A 24276-nucleotide genomic window follows, 5' to 3' on the forward strand; every position below is an offset into this window, starting at 1 on the left:
ACAATCAGAAGATAAATCATTTCAGAAGTGACAACGGCAGAGAATACATATGCACAGAAATCCAGAAATACTTTGAAGCGGAAGGAATCGAACACGAGTTTACGATACGATACACCGGAATAAAACGGAGTAGCTGAACGCATGAACAACTATTTTAGAAAGAGCTAGATGTATGTTGTTGTCTACAAATTTATCTAAAATTTATTGGACTGAAGCAATATTGTCAGCTGTCTTATCAATAGAAGTCCAACGTGTGCACTCACTGGAAAAGTTCTTGCGGAATTATGGCACGGAAGCATTCTTAATTTGAGCAAGCTCCGTATTTTCGGATATGTAGCTTATTTACACATTCCAAACAAATTGGTTAAAAGTAAATTTCATCTTAGGAATCAAAGATGCCTAATGATGAGGTATTGTAAGAACGGGTGTCGCTTGTTGTCCATTGAAGACAAGAAGATTATTCTTGGACATAATGTCATATTTGATGAAAACAAGACAAAGTTCTCAGATACAGACAATAACTACACGGAACCTGAAGAAGAGGAACTGATCATCATTTAGGAAGATGAAATTATAGAAGAAACTTTCAATGACACTGAAAGTAGCGATATTGATGATGTTCAAATGAAGAATCCTACGGAAAATTCAGATTCTCAAAACGTAATAGAAGGAATTAGGAGAAACCAAAGAGAAAAACGGCGACCAAAATATTTGGAAGAATATACCGCTTTTGCACTTGGATCAATGTTATTTTTAACAGAAGAAATAACATTAGCTGCTGCTGTAGAATCATATGTTGAAAATGTATTAAAGACCTATGCAGATATTATAAACAAAGAAGACAAAGAAGTCTGGTATAAAACGGTAAATGAAGAAATAGCATCACTTGAAGAAAAAGGAAAATTGAAACTTACCAAACTTCCTCTTAGAAGAAAAGCCATCAATTGCAAATAAGTTTTTAAAGTAAAATGTAACGAAAATAGAGAAGTGGAACGACATAAAGCCAGATTAGTAGCAAAAGGATGCTCTCAAAAGAAAGGTTTTGATTATAATGAGACGTATGCAACGTAACACGTCTGATCACTGTATGAGTTTTGCTGTCAATAATCAACAAAAGAAATTTGCATGCCTTTCAACTTGACATATCAAACGTTTTTCTAAATGGAGAATTGCATGAAGAGATTTATATGAGACACTCTGAAGGTTTTGAAAAGGGATCAGATTTAGTTTGCAGACTTCTTTAACCTCTGTATGAATTGAAGCAAGCTTCAAGGTAGTGGAACATAAAGTTTGACGATTTGGTAAAACTAGGATTCTACGATCTAAAATCTTCTAGAAATCTAGGATTCAAACAGTGTGCTAGTTTATATATTTATGAAACTGATCAATCGATCGTTTATTTATTGCTATATGTAGACGATTCTATTATTGCAGGAAATGACCTTAGAGATATTGTCAATGTGAAGAAATCGCTGATGAGTGAATTCAGGATGAGAGATCTTGGAGAACTGAAGCATTTTCTGGGAATCAAAATTTATGTTAATTCAACTGGTATGTTTTTAAGCCAAAGTGTGTATTTGAAGTCACTTCTCGAAAGATTTGGCATGACGGATTGCAAGTCAAGCAAGTCAAGCAAGTCTCAATCAAAACATCAATGCAGCCCAAGCAAATTCAAGATAATAAAAGTGAATGCATCATTGATAAAAAGCTTTATAGAGATGTAAGGAATATTTGTCGTGTGGCGGATGATAGGATGGCGAAACACTTCTTGACTTTAAATTTATTAAAATACGTATTAAGACACTCTTTTGCACTCACGCTCGATCGCACGCACGCTTGATTGCACGCACACTTTCATCTGTCTCCGCGACTTCCGCCTCGGCGCTACGCGGGGCAGCAATCCGCAGGGCGCGCAAATTAAAATTTCTTTCTTTTTTTTTATTTTGCCTCACAGAGAGTTGATAGAGTGTTTGATGTATATAATGCTGACTATAAGGCCGGATTTAAGTTCTGCTGTCATTTCTCTAAATTCCAAAATAATACTACTGATAATGAGTGGATTGGACTGAAACGGATTCTTAGATATATTCAAGGAACTATTAATTATGGATTATTTTTTCCAAAAAACATTGAAGTGCTATTAGTCTGCTATGTTAACTCAGATTTTGCAGAAGATCCTGTTGACAGAAAATCAACATCAAGATACTTATTTGAAGTATATGGACTAAATATGTCTTGAACCACAAGAAAACAGACCAGAGTATCCCAGTTTTTCACCGAAGCAGAGTATATTGCTCTAGGAACTGCATCCACTGAATGAGTTTGTTCAAAGAATCTCTGCTGTGATTTAGAGAGCAAAATTAATATTCTTGTAAGCATCTATAAAGATAATCAATCGTGCATTAAGCTGCTAGAAAAGTGGGAACACAAAAGATTGAAACATGTAGATAAAATACCACTTATGTAGAGATTTAGTGCAAAAGGGACTGGTTGTAGTAAAATATTTACTGTCCGAAGAACAAAAGGCTGATATTCTAACAAAACCGCTTGTTGGAGAAAAGTTTGTTAAACTGTGCAAAAGTCTTGAACTAAAGAAAATGTAATATTTTTGGTTTGTATTGAAACTATGCACTTAAATTAATATAAGCTAGTTAGTAAATGTCAATGCAATGTTATCTAATTTTTAAATTTTCAATAAAATGTTTAATGCGGTTTGTATGTACTAATATTGTTTTTCGTCCTTTTTTAAATTCGTCCTTTGTGTAATTAACATTTGATTTTTTCCCGATTATTACGTACGGTCCTGTCCATAGCGCGTCGAGTTTTTTCGACCGTCCTCGTCTTAGTGTTTTGACATATAATAATACTTTATCTCCTGCTTTAAATGTGCTTACGTGGGCCTTTTTGTCGTATTGTTTAGCTTTAATAGTAGTATAGCTAGGCGGGTTCTAACCCAAGAGCAATGAGGGGGGGTGCGGGGAAAGAGGGAAAGAAGGGGTATCGGATTATGCTGCGTCAGCACTTTTGGAGGGGAGGGAGGTATCAGATTATGCTGCGTCAGCACTTTTGAAGGGGGGGGGGGATTGGATTACGCTGCGTCAGCACTTTTGGAGGGGGGGGGGGTATCAGATTACGCTGCGTCAGCACTTTTGGAGGGGGTATTGGATTACGCTGCGTCAGCACTTTTGGAGGGGAGGGGGTATCAGATTACGCTGCGTCAGCACTTTTGGAGGGGGTATTGGATTACGCTGCGTCAGCACTTCTGGAGGGGGGTATTGGATTACGCTGCGTCAGCACTTCTGGAGGGGGGTATTGGATTACGCTGCGTCAGCACTTCTGGAGGGGGGTATTGGATTACGCTGCGTCAGCACTTCTGGAGGGGGGTATTGGATTACGCTGCGTCAGCACTTCTGGAGGGGGTATTGGATTACGCTGCGTCAGCACTTCTGGAGGGGGTATCGGATTACGCTGCGTCAACACTTTGGAGGGGTATTGGATTACGCTGCGTCAGCACTTTGGAGGAGTTATCGGATTACAGCTCTTTGAGGGGAAGAGGTATCAGCACATATTTTATAGATTACGTCATCACTTTTTAGAATTTGCAGGCGCCATTTTGCGTCGTCAGCACTTTCAGCACCATTTTGCGTTGTTACAAGAATGATATTATCACTATTTTTAGCAGCAGTCACGTCAGCATTTTTTTGACACTATTGTTGCCAGATTTCAATGTTTTAATCAGCACTTTTAATAGTGCCGTGTGCAAAAGCCCATAGCAACAGGCAGCCACGTCAACATTTTGGGCGCCATTGTTGCCAGATTTCAATGTTTTAATCAGCATTGTCAGCATTTTTAATTAGTGTCGTGTGCAAAAAGCGGGTATAAAAAGCTCGCAAAAATACAAATACAAATTGTCACAGTTATCTGAAATCATTTGGACAATCACTACTTTGCTGCAACGCCTCACCTGAATTATAACAACGATGTTTTGTACTGTACAGCAGACAACTGTACAGCAGACAACTGTGAGTAATCTGACCAACAAACAGCAAGGTGTGGAGACCTTCGCAAAGAAGCGGAAATATTCGCCCAACGAGTAAGTTGGCTCTCTTACTATTTGCACTTTTAAACTCACCGCCATTGTTACACTTTGAACTCACGCAAGTTTTTTTCCACAGAAATGGAAGTAATTCGCCAAGCGTCGATAGAAGCATGATCACACCTCCCAGAATTTTGGCTAGAAGATACCCGTTGACAAAAACCAGTCACAAATATCTCGACATCGGAATCAACGTTTCAACGCCGAGCCGTGTGGAAATCGCTCTCGGTGACAACCATGGCAAGGAGTTATGTCTATCATACGGCGTATGGAAAGAACTCGTGAATCAACGGGGCATCATCGCCAGCTTCTTTAAGAATGATGTGGACGAAGCACCACCTCAGACCGTTGGACACTGCACGTTAAGTTTTGGAAAAATTAACAACCTAAAAGTAATGCGCCTAGCAACATCAGCGTTATGTTTAATCATGTCAAGCCAAACCGTGTGTAATATGTTTGCACTCGAATATTGTGTAGACTGCATCAATCATTCGTTGAACAACGTTACCGGTATGGTTGATGTCAAGTTCGCGCACTTTTCAGAAATCGTGAGCGGTGTGAAGGATCCCATCGCAGCGATACGTGACGGCAAATTATTTAATAAGAACGATATAATCGATTGCGAACTGTTAGCACAAATCTTTAGATTGCGATAATTTTTAGCGTATGCTTTATTGTTTCATTGTCATAATATATTTTAAGTGTATCTGTTTAATAAATATTATTCCAATTATAATTTAAAATTATTTTGTATTATCCCGACTGTGTCTTTCCCATCCTATCCACTATACTGACCTATCCTACAGCGCGCGAGTCAAGTTACACCGTAGTAATGAGGGAACCGTTTAAATAAATATACAATTTGAAAAGTTTTATTAAAATAAACTTATTTATATTAAATAAAATAATAATAAATTAATAAAACTAAGGCTATTATAATTAATAAATTATTAAATTTGAGATTACAATGTTGAACAATATAGAAGTTATGTTACACTGACCTACCTTACATGAGATAAGCGAGCGTGTTAGGTTACCGCTGAGAATGAAAGAAAGGAAGGAGTAAACGAGTGATTATATTTTAAATTATTTTTTTTTATTATCCTGACTCCCCATACACTACGAAAAAGTTTAGAGTATCCTACAATTTTTAGATAATTTTAATTAACTTTACGCACTAACATTGTAAATATATGTAATTTTTAAATTATTTTTCTTAAACTTTATCCAAATACGTACATTTACAAATAAGTATCGATATTTTAAATAAAATAATTGTATCTGTGAGAAAAATATAATTTTATTGTAAAAATTATAAGGTATTCCAAACTTTTGAGCGGTAGTGTATATCGTTCCTATGCCTTGACATATCTTACTGCGTGACCATTTACCGCTCGGGATAGGAGAAGGAAAGAAATGAGGGGACAATAAGAATAAGAATATTAAAAGTTTATAATATTAATAATTTATTTTTCTAACAATGTATATTGTATATATAGTAATATATATAGTAATAATACATGTTCTCTATATGCTAACATTACACAGGAATAAAAATATGTAAATTTAAGTGTAAGACATAATAAATCATTTAATAAAAAAATATTGAAATAATAAATTATAAAAATATAATAGAAAACATTATAATATAAAAAATCTGCTGGATATTATCATCTGTAACAAAGAAAATAAAAAATTATTAATAAAACGATTTCTATAAATAAAAGAAAAAAAACTGTAATACCTACAATTAAATGGAGAAGTCTGTAGATAACACAGCCATTACAGCACTCAATACATCGTTCGTGCTGATTGTATCTTGCTCCATCTGCTGGAACAGTGTGATCATGACATTTATTTGTGTCATCACCGTTGCCAAGTTATTCCTGACATCAGCTCTGGAAACAAATCATAAAATACACAATTAAAAAATGAATTTATAAGTTATAAGAATTGTACATGTGTATGAGTGACATAAAATGAGTATGTAATAAGAAAGTTACTTACATTGAAAGTATTATTGCCCCATGCTCATTTCCTTCTATGTTGTACGTGATCCGGAAGGAATCCGGAACATTTTGCTGCATCTCCTGCACCGATGTTTGAAAACGATGCATCACGTCCGTCAATGATCTAGCCCTTTCAGCTACAACTGTAGCCAATGCCAAAATTTGACCGATTTCGACGTTGTAGAATTCCATTTTTCAAACTCTCTTGATTCACTCACAAACTGTACGTGGAGACTTGTGACGGTCCTAGCCTCCGATGCATTTTTATACCCACATCTTTAACATGTGTTACAAATCTATGTGTCCATCCTACGGGGGTTATCTTTTCCAATCTCAGCATAAAATAAAAGATATAGTTAAATATAACGCAGAGAGAGACTCTTAATGTCTAACGTAATCTCAAAATGTAACATAATATTAATTCTTTTTGAGAAGGAATATAACACATTGCATGTATTGCAATCTATATGGTTACTCTACGGGGAGTTATATTTTCAAACTCAGCATAAAATAACAAAGGCATACACTCTTAATTTCTCACGCAATCTCGAAATGTAATTCTTCTCTCTCGAAGAACATTCTAGAGGAATATTTCATCATATGTAATTTGATAGATGTCCCAAAGATGTACGATAGACGTACGAGAGATGTTCAATAAACGTTCGATAGACGTACGAGAGATGTTCAATAGATGTTCAATAGATGTTCGATAGACGTTCAATAGACGTTCGATAGACGTACGAGAGACGTACAAGAGACGTTCGATAGACGTTCAATAGACGTTCAATAGACATTCGATAGACGTACAAGAGACGTACAAGAGATGTTCGATAGACGTTCGATAGACGTTCGACAGACGTTGAAAGACGTTCGATAGATGTTTGATAGACGTACGAGAGATGTTCAATAGACGTTCGATAGACGTACGAGAAATGTTCAATAGATGTTCGATAGACGTACGAGAGATGTTCAATAGACGTTCGATAGACGTACGAGAGACGTACAAGAAACGTTCGATAGACGTTCAATAGACGTTCAATAGACGTTCGATAGACGTACAAGAGACGTACAAGAGATGTTCGATAGACGTTCGATAGACGTACGAGAAATGTTCAATAGATGTTCGATAGACGTACGAGAGATGTTCAATAGACGTTTGATAGACGTTCGATAGATGTTGAAAGGCGTTTGATAGATGTTGAAAGATGTTCGATAGACGTACGAGAGACGTACAAGAGACGTTCGATAAACGTTCGATAGACGTTCGATAGATGTTGAAAGACGTTTGATAGACGTACGAGAGACGTTCGATAGATGTTCAATAAATGTCTGAAAGATGTTTCGATAGATATTCTTACAATTAATAATTTATTATGTCTCGTGAGATAAGCGACAGATGATATTACATATCACATAAATGTTCTTACGTATAATCTATTATATGTCGCGGGATAAGCGATTTATCATGTTACACGGAGGATCATGTAACGGGTAAAAGACGAAATAAAAGTCGTACGAATGCAATATACATCATTTTATTAACATAAATCATAGTTGTTTTACATGTTTGTTACGCTCAAACCACCACTTGTACAATTTGCAAACATTCTGCATAGCGCAATGTCTCGTGTGATATCCACAACGCAAGGTTCCGATTACATCTAAATTATTCAGACGCGTAATATCCTCATAATCCACATCGATCGTTTCGATCTCTACATCATCTTCCAAAATTTCACACAACCACTTCTTCTTCTCGAGTCCTTTTACATATATTAGAGGCGGTTCCGTACCAATGGCTCTATTGATAAGGCTTTTCACCTGATTATATGAAACGTGTCCATCTTCCCATCGAAAGCCGTGATGGTGTATTCGTAACCAACACACCAACGATTTTTCCGATTTTATCAACAAATTCCATGGTACGGGTTCACGAAATACGTAATGAGATAACGTTTCGCCATCTCAAAGTACCGCTGCTTCTTTCACAATAAAAATGTTGTTGAACGCGTAACCTTGCAAATCGACGAAAATTGATACGTCAGACATCGTTGTCAATCATCGGAAAACTAACGTTCCCATTCGCACACGACAAATTTATAACTTTTTATACGAGTCTGCGCACAACGTTATTTAACGGATTATATTCAACCATTCGATCGTGTATAATGAGACAATAGGCGGTGGTGTTTGTCGGTATATTTTCTTTACAATCAAATTCTATTCGCACGTCAACGATGGCGCTCTTGACAGAGTCGTTTTGCCGCGAACAATCTATGACTATGAACGGACCGGCTTTCAAGAATTCATCAATATCCAAATACGTATTATCGAATCCGTAATAAGCTTTGCGGAAACGCGCATACATGTTGTACAGTATAGCGTATCAATTCCTGTTGAAATCCAAGTTCATGTCATCGTACGGATAAAAATCTGAATTTAGATGCAGTCTTACATTGGTGAGTTTACAAGCATCAAATTGAGCAGTGTTTTCAGAGAGCACATTTTTTCGACCGGTTTGGAGAGCAAAGATTACGTATCGTGGTTTTTCCAATTGTGTCGCGGCTTTGACTGCCCAGGAATGCTTGGTTTTGTTTTGCAGCATGGGAAATTCATACAGATCCCACGAACGGAAACACATACTCAAATATCTTCCGCTTTCCAAAGTTCGAAGAAGAGACAGCTTGTTGACTTCGCTCAGAACTACGTGTGGCATCCGCCACTGTATCTTGAGTAGTTCAATCATTGGATTCGTACCAGCTCGTGCGATTAGACAATTGTTATCGTTGCGCGAGCGTATCAATACAAGTTCGTGACGCGCGTTGATTACAATCCGCTTGTAATCCTCGCAGAATCCCAAAAGAGTATTGAGCGAATGCAAAAATTAAAGTATCCATCGATCAACGGATATCCATTCGGATTCCACGATGCGTATTTCAGCGTCTTGCTCTTCTCCGTCGTCAGCGATATATAGTTTTTGATCGTGCTCGTTATTCCAACGTTTCTGTTACGATCAATTTCAACTCCGTCGAGCTCGTATCGCATTTCATCAAACATGAACGCGACACAATTATTTCCCATTATACACACGTTATCTCTAGCCTCATCAGTAGGATTCGTAATGAGTTTTCCTTCAATGTAAAGAAAACTCTCACACGGCAACATGTACAAATCCTGTTGCTGTATAGGTATTCGTATCTCATCGCTGTGTCCCAACGTCGTGTTAGCGTACGGATTGTACGTGTGCATCTCATATTTCACGATGCGTTCGTCAAAAACAGGCTCGTCAGCAATGTGTATATGAGTATATCCATCTCTTTAAGCGTTTCTCACAGCAAATCCCAATGATTTTAAAAAGTTTATACTCGATGTATTCAGCTTCTTGATTGGTGATTTTTTCTCAATTTTCGTTGTTTTCTCAATCATTCGCTGTTCTCTCTCGTTCGTACCTTCTTCTCGGTTCCAGTATACGAGCTGTCGAAAATTCCAACAATGGTCCAATGGTATTTGGTTTAGAGAAATTTATCCGAAAAGCGCACTTGATTTCATTCTTCATAGTATTAACATTGGGACGAAGTGACAATGGATAATCATCATTATCATCACTTTTTTCTCGTTTTTGTAAAATTGCACGTTTCAGATATGCATCGATGGCGTCCATTTTGTACGATCCTTCAGGAATTGTAATTTCCTCATCATTGTCGTCAAAGTAAAATTTGTTGTTTGTCAACGTCACGTTGGGTATCGTGTTGTAGGTCTCCAATGTGATTAAGCCGAGTTCGTATTCTCCATCGCTCAAATCTATCGGTGGAAAATAGTCCACCGTGAGGAGGCTGCTCTTGCCGCTAAGTGTGAGTGTCAGCGACATGATTCTAGTGACGACTGACGTCGATCAACGATGGGTTAATTCTTAAATCCATTTCTCGAAGGAACAATAGGCACAATTGTCCGCAGATTGTTTGACTGTACGTCTGATAAGCCGTGCGATTGTATGTTATCGTTGTATCAATGCCGAGATAGCGTACAATTTCCTTCGGTGGTTGCAAATTACCAAAACTGTCAAAGTACATGGCGCGATCACCTCTCTTGGCGTACGCCACCCAATGCGTGCCCGGTCCATCGGCATCATCCAAATTTACGATACCACTCTCGTTTCGATGTATCTTGTGCGGTAAAGCGTTACGCATGTAGACGCCTCGGAAATACGGTATTCGCATACGTATCACCATTTGCATCAACTGTAAATTGGTGGTGGTACTCGCGGGCATTTTTATCTTCTTTTTGACGTTTTTTTTTTTTTTTCTGTGAGACTCCTTTGCCTTGTTTGTATGGAGCGAGATAAAGTCCGCGTCCTTCCATAGCGCGATTATGACGTTGCGTTTCTTCGAGTTGTCGCTGCGCAGCTTTGGCGTCATTCACCGCCTTTGCGACACCTGCCGCTCCACCGGCCAGCGAACCGATAACTCCAAGAAGCGGTAACAATGGTAAGATACCACCACGTTTCGCTACCGGGAGCAGTTACTTTTTCACTTTTTTCTTTATTTTTCGTTTCGCCATTCCCATACCCGATTTCGTCTTTGCTTTCATCGCCGCCCAAACAGCGGTAGCAGCAGTTCTCTCTCCGAGAGTCGAGTTCTTAGCGATGATACGTTTCCACACTCTACCGGCGAAAACGTGATCGGCGACGTGTCGATCCGCTAGTTTGTCGCTACGTGAGTACGCAATGTCGTGATCGCGGCACGCCGCGTCCAGCGGATTGATTCCTCGATCCCCTCGTTTGAGCCGTTTCCGCAGATGAGTTCCCGGACCGCAAAATTGATACCCGGGTATGTGTAGTTCGAACGTGTTTATCACGCGATTCATGAATTGCATAAAGCGCAATCTTTAACATACGGCGCGGGTCCGTCAATGTGATCACCTTGTTGATTGTAATGCTTGAGACACCGACGATAACCTTGCACTTCCTGATCCTCCGTTAAATGTTCAGGAAGTTTCTGCCACAGTTGCTCCACGTACCGACCAAATTCTAGCAGAAGAATCACTTTCGGTATAAATCGCAACTCCTCGACCGTCAAAAGTAAAATATTGTCCGCCAGTACGAAAAACATTTTTCCAACTGAAAAATGTTCGAATCGCGCGCACCTATAAATAGCTGATATCCGTCGAACGTCAACCAGTAAAAATGAAGTTTGTCCGACAACCGTACACGATTCGTGTAAAAAACATGGACGATAAGATGCGAGTGGGAGGGGCTTGTGCATCCAGACACGGTCAAATGCTACCAAACACGATACGCGGTATCATTTGTGGCCCCTCGAATTGCGGTAAAACAAACGTAATGTTGAGTCTGTTGGAAAGTCCGCACGGTGTGTGCTTTGAAAACGTATACGTGTACTTAAAATCATTACAGCAGCCGAAATATCAGTATCTCGAAAGATTGTTCGGATTGATTGATGATATCGGTTACTTTACATTCTCGGATAATTGTACTGTGATACCTCCGAGCGAGGCGCTATCAAATTCTATATTTATTTTTGATGACATAGCCTGCGATAAGCAGGATGCGATACGGGAATACTTTGCAATGGGTCGTCATTCCAAAGTCGATTGCTTCTATCTGTGTCAAACGTACGTGAAGATACCTAAACATCTTGTACGCGACAACGCGAACCTGTTGATCTTATTCAAGCAGGATGGTACCAACCTTAAACATATCTACAACGAGCATGTAAATACGGACATGACGTATGAAGATTTCGGTACATTGTGTCGCGCATGTTGGCAACACAAGTACGGCTTCCTTGTGATAGACAAGGATAGTGCGCTTGGTGATGGACGATACAGACATGGTTTTAACGAGTTTGCGGTACCACAGAGTGGTTAGTTGTTCTCGAAACGTCGATGATGACGCTCGACACGAAAGATATCGAGGAGCGGGAAAGGTTAGTGAAGGAGATTGCTCATACGAGCAAATCGATCCGCAAGAAGCATCGGGCGTTGAAGACTGGAAGGATGGTGGAGGAGGCGGATTTGGAGAAGCATTTTAAACCAATTGTCGAACCGTTGAAACAAATCGCTGAGAACATTGGCGGTGACGATGATTCGGTTATCACGGATGCAACGGTTACACCAAATTTTGATATTGAGGTTATGGATGAATTGAACTACAACGACAAACGGAAGCAGTTGAGCAGCGAGAAAAAGAGCAAGCGAATGCGATCGAATATTTCATCACCAATACGGACCTCGACTCCGCTCCAACCGCGAAAATTGACATTTAAATCACCAACAAATTTATCAACTAAAAGCGTGTTCGAAACAACGAACCCATCTTTTGTAACATCTGTGAGACGGACGATGCAAACATCCGATGGCCGAGAAGCGTTGTACGGTCAACTAGGCCCGCTGGGGCAAGAGTACATCGGAGCGCTCTTGAGCGGTGATAAGAAGACGGATCAAGTTTACGGAGTGTACTTTAACAATGAGGGTACACAGCTTGGGGACAAGCGCTTTGACATCGATAAAAATGATAACATAATTGTGGACAGTGTGATATACGCGGGTACGCCCGGTCTGTTTGAATTGATATTTAAAAGAATTCCCGACGATGCTATATATACGGAGGATGACAAACAAAAATACAGGAGCATACTTTTGGCGACCAATGCTCACAGACGCGGTCATAACATGCTTTTACCGGTTTTGGGAAATAAAGGATACAAGTATAAAAATATCATTGCACCTCTAATGTGTCTCAACAAGAGAGGTGGAGGTGTGATGACTCGTCACAATATCGTATTACCCGAGTGTAGCACGATACGAAACGTTACACCGCAGACCATGACCGTGACCAACAAAGCGGTCGATTATGTGCACTGGGATGATCCGAATGAATTGGTCGATCGTCTTCGATTATTAGATGCCTCCCGTCAGGCGGGAAACAACGCTCATGACAACGAGTTTCTATCAATAATCGAGGAATTGCGTGAAGCAGGTCTGATTATAAATTGAGCACCACCTTTCAACTAATGTCAGTATCGCTTGTGCAATGCTGCAGGAATGTCTATCAATAAGTTTGGAATACAGCTTGTAAAAAACGACGCAAAGAGAAGAGAAGCTCGGTGGAGCGGTGGAGTCTTTAGAAATTACGTACGTGAAAATTGTCTCTGCGTGGATGGCGAAGTTTTCAACGCCAAGTTACGTAAAATTAGACGTCTCGCTAGCCCCGAAGCCGATAGCGATGCTGTGAACAAGCAACACTTGGATCATCGCTTCAAGACTATTAGTAACGACATGGACAATCGTATAAATAGAAATCGTTTACTTTGTGAAAATTCCAAGCGGGAAGTGCTTTTAAAACTTAAAAATTTGGAGATTACTGTACAGAACTGGAGGAAGGATAGCAACGTTTACATTCACACAAAATTTGAAACGTTGCAAAAGCAAATTACAGATCTGCGGGCTTACATCAATGAGGATATATCCAAAACCAACAGAAAAATTGCTGCGGATAACGTGGAATTGATGAATCAGATGAAGCAAATGATTAATCAAGAGATTAAAGATCTTCATAGTGTTTAAAAAAATAATATTATGCATCTTCATGAAATAATAAAGAACGAACTGAAAGAATCAAAATGAAAAATATTAGTTTGGAGAAAAGAGTGCTCGTGAATGAACTCCACGCACCAGCGAGAAGAAACTTTAAACGTAGATCTGTTGTTGTAAAAGGATACGATGACTTGTGGCAAGCTGACGTAGTCGAGATGAGACTGTAATCGCGATTTAACAGCGGCTACAAGTACATTCTAACCGTCATCGATGTGTTGGGTAAACACGCATGGGCCATCCCGCTAAAGACCAAAGGTGGAATCGAAGCGACAGAGGCGTTTTCCACGATATTTCGAGATTTCAAAAGAACTCCGAAAAATTTGCAAACCGACCGAGGAAAAGAATTTTACAACGGAGATTTTCGGAAACTTGTCGAGAAACATGACATCAATCATTACTCGACACACTCAATTATGAAGGCCTCGGTCGTGGAACGATTCAACCGCACGCTAAAGAACGAGATGTGGAAAGTTTTTACGCTCAATGGATTATATAGATGGATCGATGATTTACCGCGATTAGTCTTGGAATACAATAATCGTAAACATCGAACTATTGGCATGCGACCGATCGATGTCACTCCTGCGATCGCATAGAGACTTTTATCCACGGTGTACAGTAGAATAAAGATTGCCGCGTCAGCGAAATTTAAGGCGGGCGATCCGGTGCGCGTCAGCAAATTCAAGACTATATTCGAGAAAGGGTACACGCCAAATTGGTCTACGGAGGTATTTAAGATTGTCGTGGTGCAACGAACCAATCCCGTGACATATCTGATTAAAGATTCTCGCGGAATTCCGATCTCCGGAGGATTGTACAAACACGAATTGCTCAAGACCGCTCAACCCGATGTTTATCTCGTGGAGAAGGTGTTGCGTCGAAAGGATGATGAGGTGTTTGTAAAATGGTTAGGATTCGATTCCTCGCACAACTCTTGGATAAATAAAAACAATGTATTGTAATAAAAATATATTTATTGTACAATAAACAATTATATACATGTACTGCAATGGTATTATTTATTAAATAATATATAAACTATACATAAATATTAACACTAGTGTATAAACAATATAAATAATATAATGTATAAACTATATACAACATAATAATAAACTATACATAAATACTAATACTACAATTGTATCTTATAATGTCCCCACGGTAGAGTGTCAGTGGAACCGGCTACGATGTAGCGCTTATCATCGTACGGACTGAGCGCGAGCTTCGACTCTGACACGGTGTACACTTCGTGCATCTTTGATCGGATACACGATTGACGCCGCATCAGCTCGATATCATCGTTGAGGCATCGAGTGTAATCGTCGAACGTTATAGTTCTGGCAACTACACTCTTTTTTACACTTTTGACCTTTTTGGTGTCTTTTTGGCCGGTGACTCTCAACGCGTACATTTTCGCCCTCAATCCGACAAATTCCGTCATGATCACGCCGTTGTTCTGATCCTTCATCAGACCCGGTATCTTCTTGTTCGCACGCGGTATACCGTAAACGTTGTCCTCGGAGTAATCGCTCGTATCAAATTTTGAAAGATCGCGTTTCATATCGTAATATACGTTCTCGCATTGTAGAAAGTATATCAGACTGTCTGTGTCGGTGTACATAATTTTACAATTGTCGCGGTATAAAGGCGCCATGTACTCGTAGTGAAACTCGTACAAGCAGGTTTTGGATATGTCGAGGGTACACATACCCACGTAGATCATCTTGTCGAATTTCACTTCGAGTTTCCGCAATTCTACGGCGATTAGATTCTCCGAGAACACGCTTTGGCTATGAAAATTTGGTTTGGCGATCATAGCCTCCGCTCCGTATCGTCCCTCCCACTGTGTAACGAGCCGTACATCCATATGATTTCGCACATACTCCATAGTTTTGCCAAATACTGCGTTGTTCATCAATTTGTATAAATTTTTCTCGAATTCATTGCTCGCGAGTGTCCGAAATTGTGTATTTAATTCGATATATCCTCGAAGCCATGGAGATTGCGCGAATTGCAATATTCGATGAATCTTTGTAATCTGCAACCCGTGTCGAATACATTGTTGCAGGTTACGGTAGTGGATGACGTATCGCTGCTTATCGCACAGCGTAGCGAGTAACTTGACCTCCCGCTTGCCGGGTGGCTTATCACGCGTTGGGCAGAACGGTAAGTCAGTGTGCGCGTCGTGAAGGTTCATCGGATACGCAAGGTCGACTTCCAACACATAACCGGTAGCCGAATCGGATGTTACGGACATTACATCAAAGCTCGCGACATTTTCGACCCACTGAAAATCGGCAACGGGTAACGGCAAGGGTAACGGTTGACACATTGCCCAGCCGTACAAGTTGTTTACATCAAAGTATATGAGGTACGATGATGGTTTCAATGGATCATACGATGGCATGTATTTATTATTTGCGCGAGCGTATCTGTTGGAGCATTGGCTAAGACCGCCGCGTATACCGCGTTCAACGAACATGACCATATCGATGTCTGTGAGTAATTCAAACTTGATGCCTGTGTGCTTCAATATGGCGTCCCACGTATATCCCGGTAATGTGTAATACTGAGCGGGATCTAAACCGTAACTTTTGATACACGTGTTTCGGAAATTTTGAAAAATATCCGCCAACAAAAGAACGTCTGTTTTTAAATATAAATCACTGTATTAACCTAAAGTTTCAATCGAAAAAGTTTGCCAAACATTTGTCGCGTGCGCATAATCGCTCTCGGATACCGTTTCACCAGTCAACGAACTGTAAAATGATTCGCGCGGAGGTAGGCAAGTCTCCCGGAGCTTGTCGACGCTGTTGACATACTCGTAGGGAAACACACCTTTGCGCGTAAGAAGATTGAAATTTTCCGCAGATAAATAACTAAATTCGGAACGTGAAATTTTTAATTCATCTATTGTCAGATAAGATGCCAATTTTTCGAGACTGGTGCCGAGAAATCTAAACGAATCTATAAAACATAATTTGACGCAAATTTTGGAATTTTTATCCTCTGTATCTTTAACATTTTTTGTAAAAGAAATGTATCGCTCTTTTGTCAGCGGCAGTAAATCAATGTTGCCTTTAAAGGCGTTAGCCACATCTTTAATAATGAAATGCGCGTCGTAACCGGATAAATTGTGAAATATTACGGGGATAACGTGGGAGTCTTTGTAATTTAGATTGCACGACGAGTGCGCGGGACCTCGGTAACGTCCGGTCAGATGACAATGATCGCGCACCTGCGTATCTTCCGGTGCAAACGGTTTTTCACACACGTGGCAAATAACAGCGCTATGAAATTTTTCCGATTCCTCCCGCGTAAGATCCGCCATGGGAACGATGGTGGTTAGGATTGCTTTCACACGGCGCGCCAAATCGTGGAGTTCGTTGACGAACCACGCTATGCAATCCTCACCGCGATAAGACTTAAAACTAGATAATGAATTATCATATGTACAACGTACATAATATCCTACGCTAAACGCCTTGTGATGTTGGTAGGCGTAGGTTGTATGATCCTGTCCCTCCTTCTTCTCAAGCGTGCATTCTAAATCGGCATACACTACGAACGGGAGCCGCTCCTTCCGGTTGTAGTTGCGGAACGTCAGTCACTTGTTGTCTTCGTTGGAAAGAATGACGGCACAGTTGTTCATCTTCCCACAGTCGACGGTATGGACTGACAATTTCTCGCTCGTCCGAAAGTAGTGTAGACACCTGTAGTAATTCGTATAATTAATACTGTGAATAAAATTTGAATTATTCTATAAATGTGTTTTTACTTACCGATCACAAATGTACTTTTTACGTTTTTCCTTGCTCAGTTGCGAGCTGACCAACCGCGATAAATCCTTGATATATACAAAGTGTGCCTCGTTGTTTCCAGACACGTAGAGCAGGTTGACATGCTTCTCTTTTTTATCATCGGTGAGACGCAGAGGAATGATCGAACGGCCTCGGTTGTGAATACGTTTACGGATATGGTGTTCAATTTTTCAAATTTTGAAATTTGCGGAAGCGTCATGGGGAACTCGATACCACACAGATTCAGTACCGTTGAATAGTGTGGGTATTTGATTGTTCTTTCCGGGTGTTTTGCCGCTGGATGTAAAGCGGCGATGACTGCCCACGCGAAACATGCATTGTCCATCAATTGCACGTTGACCACTGCCCTTTTGAGCATAATTTCCCGCGGTAACTTGATGTGGCATCCTGCGTGCAGAGGATTAAACTTGTTGACGTTGATGGTGAGGTCCAAGATATGTGATAACGCCCATCCGCTGTCACGTTCTTGAAATTCCTCCAGAGACGTCAGGATGGCGTCAACCACATGCTTCGTGTACCACTCGCGTACCACGTTTAGATCAGATGTGGGAAATAGCTCACGGTTTTTTGTGGCGATGGTCTTTACGGCAGTCGTGTCACCTGCGATAAATTCCCCGTTGAACATGAAGTTGATCTTGACACTACCATGTTCCACCATGACGCTGTGGATCCGCTCGATGATTGTACTTCTTATTTGTTCCAAAAATTGACAAGGTTCGATATAGACCGAATTAATAACTGCGCCGGTTAATATACGGTTTCTGAAGGCCGTCTCGATTTCTTTCCAGGTGAATCCTTTCTTTGCTCTATATCCAGCACCGATGGGCACGAATCGCTCATGCAGGGTGTTCCTTACACCCTCCAGACGTGTTATTTGCGCCACCAAAGAATTTATTAGTCCGATGCGTTGTTTCTTGCGACATTTTTCCCTCAATATATTGAGGTACTCGTCACACTTGTAGTCCCATGAGAGAAACTCTCCCAATGTTTTAATGTTTGCAGCTCGAACGGTGAGATCACGCTCCATCTCCATTTTGAACAACTGTGATAATTTGTATTTTTCGCAAGCTTTTTATACCCGCTTTTTGCACATGACACTAATTAAAATGCTGACAATGCTGATTAAAACATTGAAATCTGGCAACAATGGCGCCCAAAATGCTGACGTGGCTGCCTGTTGCTATGGGCTTTTGCACACGGCACTATTAAAAGTGCTGATTAAAACATTGAAATCTGGCAACAATGGTGTCAAAAAAATGTTGACGTGACTGCTGCTAAAAATAGTGATGATATCATTCTTGTAACAACGCAAAATGGTGCTCAAAATACTGACGGCGCAAAATGGCGCCTGCAAATTCTAAGAAAAGTGATGACGTAATCCGTAAAATATGTGCTAATACCTTTTCCCCTCAAAGAGCTGTAATATCCGATAATCCCTCCAAAGTGCTGACGCAGCGTAATCCAATACCCCTCCAAAGTGTTGACGCAGCGTAATCCGATACCCCCTCCAGAAGTGCTGACGCAGCGTAATCCAATAGCCCCTTCAGAAGTGCTGACGCAGCGTAATACAATACCCCCCTCCAGAAGTGCTGACGCAGCGTAATCTGATACCCCCCTCCCCTCCAAAAGTACTGATACAGCGTAATCCAATACCCCCCTCCCCTCCAAAAGTGCTGACGCAGCGTAATCTGATACCCCCCTCCCCTCCAAAGTGCTGACGCAGCGTAATCTGATACCCCCTCTTCCCCCGCACCCCCCCCCTCATTGCTCCTGAGTTAGAACCCGCCTAGCTATACTACTTTTAATCTTTTCTTCTTTTAAATTTTTTTTTTGCCATTTGATACGCGACTCGCAATTTCTTCTTTAAGGGGCTACATACACCTAGAAATTTTGAAAAAATGCATTTTTTGTTTTTTGCATATTCGAAAAGTATAAGGTCTTGAGAATATCGCCTGCAAGTTTCAAAGTAATGCCTTGAAAATTGTCGGAGATATAGCGAAAAAGGTCTAAGCGCGTATCAACGTTTTTATCGGAATATCGAACTTTAAACGCGTTTTTCTCGAAACCATGTTTTCAAAACGTGTACCAGAAATATCTCAGAAACGGCTGGACCGATTTACTTGAAATTTGGAGGGCTTAATTTACACAAAAAAGGGCAGTCTTTATCGTGGCGGATTTTTTTTAAAGCCCTTATTTTTTTTGCAGCTAAAAGAATGACCGATTTTTACCCTAAAAATCACTGTTTTTATTTAAACGGCCGCCATTTTGTCAAAAATCAATATTTTAAAAATCGGCTACGATAAAAACTAAATAATTTTATACAGTTTAAGAAAATTCTAGTCTGGTTTATTTCAAACAAGTTCTATACGAGCTGTATCTGGTACCGCAAAGCACCTTTTTTCAACATGGTCTTGCGCCGAGGACAATATTTTCGCCATTTTCAAATATTTCTATTTCAAATTTATTCTGAAACATGTTGTAACAACGTACTTTAAAGTAAAAAAACCTAGGATTAATTACATAGGGGGACATTAAGGGGGCATATACACCTAAAGGGGTAAAAAAAAATCGATTTTTTAACATATGTTAAAAGTATGATGTTTTAAGAATGTTTTTGTAAAGTTTTAAGTCGATCCGACGAAAAATAAAAAAGTTACACGAAATTATAGTCGAGTAAGTTCGAGCGCGCTGAGCGCGTCAAACAAATGGTCGTATCTGTGACCAAATAGTACAGGTTTACGCAGATAGAAGAGTCGTTCTTTCTATTCATTATATTCACCAATAGGAAGCCTTAAAGCCTTGTATTTAAAAATACGCACGGTCGATTTAGTAATAGTTCTTGCCTGGACGAGTAACTCAGAAACTCAAAACGTGAGCAACGAAAATGGGAAAAGAGGATTAAAAAGGTTCTAGAGAACGTCGATTTTCGGAAAATTTTCGAAAATCAAGACCTAAAAAACATATACCTCCAAAAAATCGATATAAGGCTGAGCAAGAAGGAGAAAGTTACAGTGCGTCTGCCAAAAAATTAAAAACATCGAGTGATATTGTTGTGCCGGAAGAAAATATAATCCAGTATCGTATTTTAAATTTTATAACAGTCTTTACAGCTATATTAGAATGTGTTTCTTGTAAAATCTGTGCAAAAGTTAATTTTAAAGTAGATAGCACTCGAGGTCTCGGCTTCAAAATATTAGTATTATGTGAATCGTGCCAGCCAGCATCAATTCCATCATGTCCTTACATTCACTCTTTATACGAAATCAACAGACGTTTTATATTTGTAACGAGACTATTAGGCATTGGATTGAAAGATTGTCAAAAATTTTGTGGTCTGGATATGCCACCATTCGTCGCACAACATACATGTGACATATTATTAAAAAATATACACGAAAGTACTAAATCCGTCTGCGAATTATTTTTACGAAACGCCGTTAAATAAGAAATTAAAAAAACTAGTGAAATAAAAAATTGTAAGAATCCTAGAGGATTAACTGTTTCCGGAGATGGTACTTGGAAGAAACGTGGACTCACATCGTTGTTCGGAATTGCTTCTGTAATTGGATATTACATTGGAAAAGTACTTGATGTTGTTATCAAAAGTTCATATTGTAAAATGTGTAAATATTGGAATAAAAAGCAAGACACTGCTAAATATCTGCAATAGAAGACAGAACACGACTCACGATGCATAGCGAATCATAAGGGATCGGCCGGAAAAATGGAAGTCGACGTTATGAAAGAAATCTTTTCACGATCTGAGGACGACGTTAAATATATAAATTATATTGAAGATGGCAATTCGAAAACTTATACAGAAATTATCAATTCAACGCTTTACGGAGAAGACACTATTATTAATAAAAAAGAAAGAAAGGAAGATACTTTATTGGAACGATGTGTTGGTGGTTACACAAAATAATAATGAAAGTCTCCACAATGTTATTTGGAAAATTGCACCGAAACATACGTACAGCGACGCTATTACAGTCGAATTAGCTGCTTACATTACCGTTTGTATGTTTAATGAAGGTGCACGAACATTATTACAAATGCTTCGTGCAATCTGAGTAAAAGTAGGCCCGTACGCACATGCATATGTTACTGCAGACGAAGACCGCATATTTCAGGAGACGCGCGCGCTAAGCAACACAAGAGAAAAGAGAATACATTGCAGACAAAACCAAAACGATTTTTTGGAAGCATCCATTTCAGCAGAGGGTTTGCTTTATGGCCCTGGAGTAGATGATTCAATGTAAGTGTAAAATTTTTAATATTTTTGTAGTGAAATCTGAATGTAAAACTTTAAACGCGTTTTTCTCGAAATGTGGTTTTCAAAACGCCTGACCACTATATTTTGAAAATGGCTTGACCGATTAATTTACAATTTTATACGTTTTTTCTAAATGATTATGTTAACTATAGGTTATAAAATAATACAGACACTTCTGTATAACTGATATGTTTATTATACATACACCCGATAGCAGCACGTGATTATAGTAATCAGTAGCGGACTGATTAATGTTTTAGAACACAAAAAAAGAATACGTGAAACAATACTGCTAGATTAGATAAACGTACACCAGAAAAGGTAAAGCGAAAGAAAAGTAAGTCAATAGTTTTACAACCACTAAATAAAATAATAGAACGCCCTCTATATAGAGTTACTCAGTATGGTTACTAATAGATCTGAGCGCGCCACGCTTAATTCTAACACTCCCACTCGTGTAGCGATTCAGATCAGTAAGTCCCATTTTGCAGATCAGCATTTCGAATCGAGCCTTTGAAAGTCCCTTGGTTAGTGCGTCCGCAATGTTGTCCTCCGTCTTGATGTATTTAATCTCCAGTTCCTTGGATTTTATTTGCTCACGGATATAGTGATAACGTACCCGAATGTGTTTGGTTTTACGATGAAATGCATGATTTTTGGATAGACTGATGGCTCCCTGATTGTCGCAATGCAAGGTAATGGCATTTGCTTGTTTCTCCTCAAGATCTTCTAGAATGCATTTCAACCAGCTTGCTTCCTGAGATGCAGAGCATGCAGATATGTATTCTGCTTCAACGGTAGAGAGGGCCACAATGCTCTGTCTTCTTGATGCCCATGATACAGGTCCACCACCCAGCATATAGATGTAGCCGCTGGTAGAACGACTCTTGTCCTCATCTCCTGCGTAATCGCTGTCGCAGAAACCAACTAATTTTGAGTTTTCGCCATTTTGATACACAATGCTATATTTTCTTGTTCCTTTAAGATAGCGGAGCACTCGTTTCAGTGCTATCCAGTGTGATTGTTGTGGATTTTCCACAAATCTACTTAGAAGATTTACGGCGTATGCGATATCTGGTCTGGTTAGGTTGGCTGCAAATTGTAGTGATCCAATAAGTTCTCTGTATGGTATTTTTCTTGATACTTCTGGATACGGCGAATTCATTTCTTTGCTTAATTTTTCATTGTTATCTAAAGGCGTTGACATTTCCTTAGCATCTTGCATGCCAAATTTCACGAGCATCCTGTTGATATACGTTTCTTGGTGCAGGGCGATCGACCCATTTTCATGCTGTTCGATTTCATATCCGACAAAGTAAGTCAGATCGTTTGTTTTGATTTCAAACTCGGATTTCATTTTATTCATTATCTTGTCCAGCACACTTGGATCTTCACACAGCAGTAGGCCGTCGTCAACATAGAGTATCAGATAAAATTTGTGTCCTCTCTCTCTTCCTATAAATAAGCAGTCGTCGGCTTTTGATGATTCCATGTTGAATGTTTTTAGAAATGTGACGAATCGCTTATTCCAACAATGTGGTGACTGCTTAAGGCCATATAGTGATTTGAGACATTTTACGATTTTGTTTCTGCCCCATGGTCCTTCTGGAAGCTGTAGCCAAATATCTTCATCCAGTGTGCCGTACAGGAAGGCAGTTTTCACGTCAAATTGTTTAATGTACATCTTTTCAAGTGCTGCTTTTGCTAGCATAATCCGTACAGTCTCATGACGAACGACTGGTGCATAAATTTCCTGATAGTCGATGCCTTCTGTTTGTCGGAAACCTCTGGCTACAAGTCTAGCCTTGTACCGTGGTGCCTTCTGTGGAATGAATTTTAGTTTTAGAAGCCATTTGCAATCAATCACCCGATGGTCCTTTGGCTTTTCTGAATCTATCCAGGTACCGTTTTTTTCGTGGGCTTCGGCTTCCTCTTTAACCGCGGCTTCCCACTTATTTCGATCATCGCTCTTCATTGCCTCGTCATAGGTGATGCTTTCACAATCGTCGACTAGATAGGCTTCATACCGATTTACAGCTTTTCTTTCTTCCGGCTTGCGAAGTTTCTTGCGGTAATTGCTTTCACTTGTTGTTTCTTCTTGGCTTTTCTCTTCTGTTTCCTCGTTGTTTTCATCTGATACTTCGTTATCTTCTGTTTGTTGTTGATCCGTTTTTTTCTTAGTGTTCACCTGAATAACAGCAAATTTATTGTCGCTCGTTTGTATTTCAGTATCAAATTTTACATTTTTAGAGAAGAAGAACTTTTTAGTTTGTTCGTCGTATAATTTGAAATTATCACTCAAACCTTGATAACCGACAAATAGCGCTTTTCTTGCTTTAGCATCCCATTTCTTTCGATTTGTCGATGGTATGTGAGCGTAGACTGTGCTTCCGAAGACATGAAGATTATTAAGATCCGGTCTTTTATCTGTCCATAATTCGTATGCGGTTTTGTTTCCTG

General features: G+C 39.6%; 3 protein-coding genes and 1 pseudogene across 3 annotated transcripts; 2 read left to right on the forward strand and 2 right to left on the reverse strand.

Annotated features, from left to right (window-relative positions):
* The first annotated feature begins 1800 nt into the window (after nt 1–1800).
* Nucleotides 1801–5513, forward strand: LOC136998822 (uncharacterized). The gene is made up of 2 exons (XM_067352075.1): nt 1801–4093; nt 4176–5513. Exons 1-2 carry the CDS (start codon nt 3981–3983, stop codon nt 4750–4752), a joined length of 690 nt encoding a protein of 229 aa, XP_067208176.1. The 5' UTR covers nt 1801–3980; the 3' UTR covers nt 4753–5513.
* Nucleotides 5514–11058: 5545 nt separating this feature from the next.
* LOC136998819 (uncharacterized) lies at nt 11059–14568 on the forward strand. Its single transcript, XM_067352072.1, has one exon. The coding sequence runs from the start codon at nt 12007–12009 to the stop codon at nt 13114–13116; it is 1110 nt and encodes a 369-aa protein (XP_067208173.1). The 5' UTR covers nt 11059–12006; the 3' UTR covers nt 13117–14568.
* A 165-nt stretch (nt 14569–14733) lies between these two features.
* Nucleotides 14734–16668, reverse strand: LOC136998818 (uncharacterized). Its single transcript, XM_067352068.1, has one exon. The coding sequence runs from the start codon at nt 16205–16207 to the stop codon at nt 14852–14854; it is 1356 nt and encodes a 451-aa protein (XP_067208169.1). The 5' UTR covers nt 16208–16668; the 3' UTR covers nt 14734–14851.
* Nucleotides 16669–17180: 512 nt separating this feature from the next.
* On the reverse strand, nt 17181–18227 carry LOC136998821 (uncharacterized; annotated as a pseudogene).
* Between the last annotated feature and the right edge of the window lie 6049 nt (nt 18228–24276).

The sequence above is a fragment of the Linepithema humile genome, chromosome 3 (assembly GCF_040581485.1).
Source record: "Linepithema humile isolate Giens D197 chromosome 3, Lhum_UNIL_v1.0, whole genome shotgun sequence".
NCBI classification, from domain to species: Eukaryota; Metazoa; Arthropoda; class Insecta; order Hymenoptera; family Formicidae; genus Linepithema; species Linepithema humile.

Coding starts and splice junctions, on each gene's coding strand:
- LOC136998822 (XM_067352075.1), top strand. CDS start 3,981: ATGTTTTGTACTGTACAGCAGACAACTGTACAGCAGACAACTGTGAGT. Junction 4,094..4,175: donor CGGAAATATTCGCCCAACGA/GTAAGTTGGCTC, acceptor TTTTTTCCACAG/AAATGGAAGTAATTCGCCAA.
- LOC136998819 (XM_067352072.1), top strand. CDS start 12,007: ATGATGACGCTCGACACGAAAGATATCGAGGAGCGGGAAAGGTTAGTG.
- LOC136998818 (XM_067352068.1), bottom strand. CDS start 16,207: ATGGTCATGTTCGTTGAACGCGGTATACGCGGCGGTCTTAGCCAATGC.